The sequence below is a fragment of the Lolium rigidum genome, chromosome 3, assembly GCF_022539505.1.
Source record: "Lolium rigidum isolate FL_2022 chromosome 3, APGP_CSIRO_Lrig_0.1, whole genome shotgun sequence".
Lineage (NCBI taxonomy): Eukaryota > Viridiplantae > Streptophyta > Magnoliopsida > Poales > Poaceae > Lolium > Lolium rigidum.
The window spans coordinates 336,457,982-336,466,219 of NC_061510.1; the positions used below are offsets into that span (position 1 = coordinate 336,457,982).

The 8,238-nt window shown below is 41.2% G+C and overlaps 1 protein-coding gene across 1 annotated transcript; it reads left to right on the forward strand.

Moving 5' to 3' along the window:
• Positions 1 to 62: 62 nt before the first annotated feature.
• LOC124700112 (FKBP12-interacting protein of 37 kDa-like) lies at positions 63 to 5,873 on the forward strand. Its single transcript, XM_047232296.1, has 13 exons — positions 63 to 946; positions 1,066 to 1,127; positions 1,559 to 1,623; positions 1,716 to 1,752; positions 2,366 to 2,453; positions 2,527 to 2,591; positions 2,670 to 2,747; positions 2,885 to 2,932; positions 4,300 to 4,353; positions 4,822 to 4,983; positions 5,146 to 5,215; positions 5,426 to 5,481; positions 5,577 to 5,873. The coding sequence occupies exons 1-13, from the start codon at positions 835 to 837 to the stop codon at positions 5,715 to 5,717; spliced, it is 1,038 nt and encodes a 345-aa protein (XP_047088252.1). The 5' UTR covers positions 63 to 834; the 3' UTR covers positions 5,718 to 5,873.
• The last annotated feature ends 2,365 nt before the right edge of the window (positions 5,874 to 8,238 follow it).

Here is an 8,238-nt window from a genome sequence, read left to right on the forward strand (position 1 = left end):
TTTCAGAGCCATGGTCAATTTGTTCCTGCTATTCCATAGACGTGAATGGCTGTGCTACTGACAATTTTATTTTCGTGACACCAAATATTTTCCTGGATATATGTTGCATTGCTGATAACTTATTTTCTGTCCAGAATGTTAACACTATGATTTATCACATCCCTCGTGTCCAAGTACATTGGTGGCCAATTTAATTCTGGGCACTTCTGATGTATGCTATCTGGGGCAATTTGTACAACATTTAGACATGTGAAAGCAACTTGGGATCCCGCTGCTCACCGTCTTTTTCTTGACGTCCGCATCGAAGAAGTCAATGCAAATAGTCAGACAGTGCAAGTTTTGAATGCCAGTGGTTAAGAAAATTTGGTTACAAATTTTAACAAGCGCACGAAGAGAAATTATGATTGCAAGCAAGGTAATAGTGGAGTGACTCCAATACATAAAATTTTCTGCCAAAGGAAAACAAAAGATTTTCTATCGGATTTCAAAAGAGGGAACTAGAGCAATTACCTTCTTGGAAGCAAAGACGTCGTCTTCAACTTCATCCAGATGGCCAAACGGCCTATGCATAAGCATAAGCCCAAAAGAAGTCGGCCTTATTCACGTGCCGGTGCCAGGCCGAAAATCAGCTCTAGTTCAAAGAAGCCGAGAAAAACAAAGGATAGGTGAGGGCCGTGTGCTGCCTCTTCCCAGAGGCCCACAAGTAGAGAGCATCCTCTTCCCCTTCTCATACCGGCCCCGTTTCTCCGGCGCCCCAAACCCTCGCAGTCGCAACAACCCTTCCTTGGCGGCCGGACTGGTTGTTTATTCTGCTAGGGTTTGGCTGTTCGCACGATGGCAGCGGAGGCCATGGTTGACCCACCTTCCCTTCGCCTCGACGAAGACGAAACCTTGGTCCGCGACTTCAACACAGCGCCCTCCCGCAACGCCGTCCCCGCCTGTTCCGGTCTCTCCCTATGTACTTTCAATCCCTTCCACTCGCCGCCTTAGCTTTGATTAGCCGCCAAGCTTTGGCTTCTGCGAAACTCACCTGGTTCATATGGTGCTTTTGCTGCTTCTCTGCAGGCGACAAGAGTCCGTTCAGTGATCTGGATGAAGATGAAGACGACATCTTCCCTTCCAAGAAGGTAATTTCTCTAGTTTCCTCTTTTGAAATCTGATAGAAAATATTTTTTGTTTTTCTTTGGCCGCTGCAGCAATTCGTGGCAAATTTTATGTATCAGAGTCACTCACTATTACCATCATCAATTGCAATTACCATTACGGTTGGCAATAATGAAACATTAAAACATGCTTAGAACTTTGGTCTTGGTGAAGTTGTTTCTATCCTGAATGGATGGTGTGATGAACGATATACTATGAATGTTTTCACATGGGAATGGGATTGTGGGATTAGGGAACCAGATAGTTATTATTATAGGATAATGGGAAGACGCAGGAAGAAAATTAAACAATATGTTTAGTCCCTTGGACACAGTTCCTGCTTACCTAATAGTCCTATAAGTTTTGGCGATTTCATGCAACACGAACTTTGTTTAAGACATCAAGTTGTGTGCAGGGAAAGAAAGTGGAGGAGAGTGCACCAGGTGCTGCCACAGGAACGATTCTGTCTCTTCGGGAAAGGTGCATTGCATTTATTATATAACCATTTGATCTATTGCTTTCCATATTGTCAATTGTCAACATGAGACTAAATTCTCTCTGTGCTTTTGAAGTTTGCAGAACTGCAAAGAAAATCTTGAAACAAACCAGGTGTGTATTTGGTCCCTGTTCTTTCCTGTTCTCATTTTGTTAGTCAAGGACAGTTATGTTAAGCTGAATACCTACTATGTTAGTGACTTCAAGTACTCTGTTATGCGGTTATGCCTCCTTCTATTATAAATAATCCCCGATCGCATGTAATCAGATTTACTGTAATTGGTAAACAATTATTGTGGGATACATACTTTGTCCTTTTATTAGATGTTTTTTCAAATGAAGTATTTTTGGCCAAACCATGTCCTTTCACAATACAATTGTTTCAGAACAGTAATGAAGATTTTTTCAACCTATAGTACAATTTTGAACTTTTGGATGCTTAATTATATGAAAGATTATCATACAACGTATCTGAACTTCACATCAAATCTAGACATGTGAGAAATGAAAAGGCAAGTCAAAACTAATAGTACAACAATCGACATATAATTTATCTTGAAAATTTGAGTAGCATGATCAAATGTTGTCACTGAAATGTGGTGATGTGATTTCATTAACCGTGTCCGCAGTTTTGTTCCAGCAATACTGATTTGCACTCTATTCCAGTGTAATGATCCGAATTGTTGTGAGCAGTAATTTTTGAAATGCTGCATTTTATGCATCACAGGTGGAACTGGAAGCTGCTAAATCAGAAATTCAGAAGTGGTATTCAGCGTTTCAGAACATTCCAGCTGTACCTGCAGGAACCAATCCAGGTTGGCAAGTTAAATCCAAGTCCTTCCTATTTCTGATAATGACTGAAAAAATAATATATAATTATAAATACAGAGCCTATTTCAGTGGTTACTTATGTAAGTAACCTAAAGTCGTCAGAAGTGTCACTGAAGGAGCAGGTTGGTTCTTTTGGCATGCTTGTAAAACTGGTGTGGTACTTATGCTGTCCGTCAGTTTGACTGTTCATTAATGCTCAGCTGGAGAAAGCAAAGAAAAGAGAGGCTGCTTTTATTGTAACATTTGCAAAACGAGAACAAGAGATCGCAGAATTAAAGGTACTCGCTGAGAGCCTCCTTGTACAATGAGATTTTTCTTGATTTGGATAATTCTGATTAGTATTTAGTAATTAATCACTTTCTAGCATCCATCTAGTTGAGCTGATTGTTGGTTATATTTTCATTTGAGTTTGCAGTCTGCAGTTAGGGATTTGAAAACACAGTTGAGGCCACCGTCAATGCAGGTATAATGCTGCCTATGATATTTGTTCTGCCCTTCTGACAATTTATTGTGCATTCAAAATTTTAATTCCGACTGTTTCTCCAAAGTTTCTTGTGCGAGGTGTGTAGGTGGAATTACTGCAAAATGTAAACTGTTAAAGAAGATCTAAGTAGCTAAAATCGTCTATGCAGAACCTAACCATGAATGCTTTCTGCATACTGTAATGTGTAAATCCTAATTAGTATGGGCTTGGTACAAGCAAAATCCCTTGGCACCAATACTGTACCTGATAATGATTACCTAAATTACTTTCACAGGCAATGTGATGGCAGTAGATGTAAACCCTGTTAGGGAAAACTCACAATATCTGTTTCTTGCTGAAAGGTGTACACATTCTTTTCATCTTGTGCTTATCTTTATTCCCTTCTCTTTGACATACTGACCCCCATGATCTGCAATAGTCAACCCGTATCTATAGTTCTGTACCAATTCCACTGATCCACATATTCTAGAGGGAGTAGATTGAATGAAGGAATGACACAGGCGATGTGACAAGTAACATCTGTAGTATGCAACCATGTTAAGTGGTTACCTTGTAGGTGCAATTTAGTCGAAAGGAAACCCGGGTCCATTTCTCATTTTCTTTTGTATGCTCTGCAATGAGGGCAGTGAGCAGTCTGGTCATTATTTTACAACTATTAACTTACATGCCCAACACAAACCTTCCCATAAAGTATCCAAATCCATATATTTCTAATCTCTATGGTTTGCTTTAGGAAGAATATTATTTCTAAATTTGGTGGCATGAGTGTTGAGCCTCACAGAACGATTATCCGATTTCTCAATTGCAAGCTTAACAATTCCGCTTTACACAAATAGGGTAAGCTTTGTTTAATGAATAAGGAACATGAGATGCTCTGAACTCTGAAGACTGGTGCCTTGTCATCTATTCTAGCTTTCCCTGTGTATATATCTTCTTTAAAGATTGAGTGGAAATACCTTATTTTCTGTTTGGATATCTTGTCCTTCATACCGTACCGTGCCAATGATAGTGACGATTTAGTTTGGACTCCCCACTCAGTAGGATTAGCTTCTCCCAAAAGCTTGTTTTCTTAGAGAAGTAATGGGCAGGGCCTCTTGGAATAGCAAGAGGCTTAGGTACTGTTTGTATTGAAAGAGCTACCCGGGGATTTCACAGGAGGAATTGGGATAATATTACCACATAAAAATGTGGCCTTAAGCTTCCTGAGAAGGCCTAGTGGCTAGTAGTTTACCCTGTATGGGGCCCATAACTTTGGCTAGATCTTAAATAAATCTTAATAATGCCGTGACCTTATGTTGTTACAACGAACTGCTTATTTACTTGCCTTATTCTGAATGCTTTAACAGACAAGGCGATTATTGCTTGACCCAGCAATTCATCAGGAATTTACACGCTTAAAGGTCAGTGAATTCCCTTCAATCAGACAATTCTTGTTGCATTATATGAGTGTACCAGCATGTTAAGAAGTGGAAAGCCACTTCGGATGCTAGTCTTCTGAATTCTGATGCTCCTTTGCACTACTTTTAAAATTTTAGCCAAACTTGTAAATTTCTGAAATAGGTAGGGAGACAGATTTTGCATGTCTTCCGTTGAACCAATGTTTATGTTTATAATCCTCTTCAGCAAGTGTGACAGACAGGCCCAGCATTGCCATCATATTCCCATAGCTGTCAAAAACATTGTGTTATTATGCCTTAAAATGGAAATTATAAAGATATAAGAAAAGATGTATAATTCAAACATGGTATTATTTGGTGTACCATGCATGCTGATAACACCTTGAGAATTAGAACTTGGAAATTGTGTTTTATTAGTGTTCAAGGAAAGCTACAACTTTACATTAGCTGGCATTGCCTATTTTTGCCCAGAATTTGGCAGAAGAAAAAGACAAGAAAATAAAAGAGCTACAGGACAATGTTGCTGCTGTCAATTTTACTCCATCCAGCAAACATGGGAAAATGCTAATGGCCAAGTGCAGAACACTGCAAGAGGAAAATGAAGAGATTGGAGCGATGGCTTCTGAAGGAAAAGTGAGTCTTCCAATAGATGTTTAAATATGGTTCCAAATTATTTGTGCTTTTCAAGGATTAGAATCATTGATTATTCTTTGAACAACCAGCATATTTGAACAGAAATCCAGTGCCATGTTAGTTTTGCCAGAATTAATTCTAACAAAAGTATCTTATGTACAGATCCATGAACTTGGAATGAAAATTGCAGTTCTGAAGACCCAGAACAATGAGCTGAGGAATCAGTTCGATGGTACGTGTCAAGTTACATCCAAGTGAAAATAATAGTGAAGAACCAATATTCGTGTTTGTTAGTTAATTTTGTTAAATCTGATGTATGGGGCTGAATAATCATATGTGATGTGTACATTGAAGAACAGAAATTTCTTGACTCCTTAATCATATGGCCGAGTTAATAGTTATGCTAACATTTAGGTGCATAACCTTTTTCTTTTTTTCTCAGGTTTGTACAAGCATATGGATGGCCTAACAAATGATTTTGAGAGGTCAAATGAAATGGTTGGGTTCATCCTTCATCTCACTACTACTAAATTACCTGCTTTTTTCCCCCTCTGCTAAGCTTTTCGAGCTGCCAACTGTTGGCCTGTTGCTAGGTGTCCATTCTGCAAGAGAAGTTACAAGCTAGAGACATAGAACTGACAAGGTTGAAGGAGATGCTTTCCCAGAAAGGGGCAACTGCGGACACACCAGCTGAAGAAATAAACGAAGCTGCAGATGATATGGATGCTACTTAATAGTCCGCAGCCGATTAAACTAGAGGCCTAAGGCTGTAAAAACAAACAAGAAAACAAATTTTCCAGTGCGACCTGAGAAATCGAGCTGCGCTTTATGCTTTGATGTAGCGCTTGTGTATCATAGGTGCTAAATTATGCAATTTATGGAACAGTACAGTTTTATCTATTCTCGATTGATTCGCATTGCATGTTTAATCTTAGAAGCATTTTATAAGACATCATCCGGAGTGATATGGCCAATGTTTCTATCTCTACTACTTAAAAAAACTAAACATGTTCCCTATTTCCCCCCATGGAGCGATATGTTAACTCGTTTCATTGTCCTAACATGTTCCGTCGTCATCCTATCTCGTGCGCGCTGACAGGTGGACAGGTGGACCAGTGTGGAAGCGTGAAGCCACCAAAGAGGAAAGCCTCCCGCAGTCCCTGCACTCTCGCTCGCCGCCGGCACCATCAAAGACCCCTGCATCCTGCCTACGTGTCGCCCCCTTGCCAGTAGTAGCACACAGTGAACTCGCTAATCAATCTACATCGCTGGAGTACCTTTCCGAGAGGATTCAATCGAGGCATCTCTAAAGAGCTCCCAGGTCTGTGAGCGTTTCTACACACGTATCTACACACTGAAATCCAACTAGATTCATCCTTATTTAGACAAATTAAAGTCATTTACTTTGGGATGAGGGAGTAATATTATTAGAGTCAGCTGTTAAAACTTTTTCAGTAAAAGATCATATTCAAGAGCAGAAGTTACAAGCGGTATCACATTTGAAACAACCCAAGATTTTGGCCAGAATTAATTCTGTCCAACTAACTCTCCTGTCCAACATGGAGTATATGGAAAGGAATATCCTAAACAGTGTAAGCTTAACTTTCCCAAGTATTGAACTTTCGAGCTACTCAAGTGATAAGCAACTACTCTTTCTTCCGATAACCACAAGAACACAACCTCTTTGCATGGATGAAATCCAAGAAAATAGATGTCTTCACTCCTATAGTCCCATTCAGTCTTGTGGCCAGCCTCGAGGACAATACCATTTTCAAAGCTCCATTCCAATTTATCTTCTGCATGTGCTTCCTTAGAATGTTCATCAAAACTACCTATATTTAAGATCCACGGTGTGGAGTGTTCATCTTGAAAGTCCCCTGAAAAATGTTCGAACATTGGCACAAGTCCGATATCATTCTTCAAAATCCACTCCAGTTTGCCGCACGATTCCGTAAGCAACCATACTTGAATTCGTTTCTGCCAACTACAAGTTAAAGCACAGTACACTCCCTTCTCCGATTTTCCTAGATAAAGATCAACATGCCCTTCCATTTTAGTGTCTGTTGGTGATTTGACCACTTCATACTCACCATCCGACAAGATAATGCTGTAAATGTCAAATGGGTGAAAGTGACATGCACGTTAGTTAATAATACAATGAGTTTCAGCTTCAAGAGCAAGAAAATAACAATAATAAACAAACTACAATAACCATGCATTTCTTAAGGGGTGAATGGATATATACCGTATAATGGAGTCATTTTGTGCGTGCACATAAACCGCTCCTTTCCAATAGACAACATAGCGATGCTTGTGTTGCCAATCTGATTTCATGGCGGCAATGGTCCCTGCAGCCTCCCCTCTCCGGACAAACAACCTCTCCTCCCATCTCCATGTCTTTGAAGAGAAGACTTGTATTGGATATCGAGAGGGCGGCCACTCCGATTCATCCGCGAACATCGCCGTGCTCCCAGCCATGGGGGGAACGTAAGGAATATGAAGCACCTCGTAGTGCGGAGAGATGGTAGGGTCAAAAACGAGGCACCTATCATCGAAGAATTTCTCCATCCCGGCACGTCGGGGTGGGGGCGAAGGCAAAATCACCCATTGTCGTGTCGCAGGATTAACCACCCTCTCCCAAAGCAAAAGGAGACCATTGCAGTGATTCACAATATAAATATAACCCTCATAGTCCGTGTCCAGGTAGTCGAGCCTGGCAGCGATTTTGCCTTGTACCAGCGGCGGGCTCGCGAAGAATTTCGGGAGAACCGGATTCCACCGTTCCATGAGGAAGATCCCGTAGAGGGATAGCGGGAGTAGGTCTGTGCGCAGCAGGTGACAATCGTCGATAATGGCGCGCCAGCCCTTGCAGACGCAGCGGGACGCGGCGAGACTACGGGGTGCGAGACGGCGGAGGATGCAAGCGAGGATGTCGCCCGGTAGCAGCTGCACTCCCAACAAAGCCATGGAATTCTTCCTCTGTGAAACAAAGACGGCTGATGGTGACCGGCGCTCTTTGCACGGATTCAATATGGAGGAGTCTGTATTGATGCCGATTAATGGCAGGGGATAGGAGTCGATTAACAAGCAGGTTGATGAATAATAGGAGGAAAAATGAGACTTGCCAGAGCCTCGTGTGTCGAGCCTTGAAAGTTTTCTTTGTTCCTTTCTGTCTCACGGTGGTACAAGATTACACGGGTAGGGGATATAGATGCATACACGAGACCAGAAATCCTACTTGGTGTGGTATTCCAA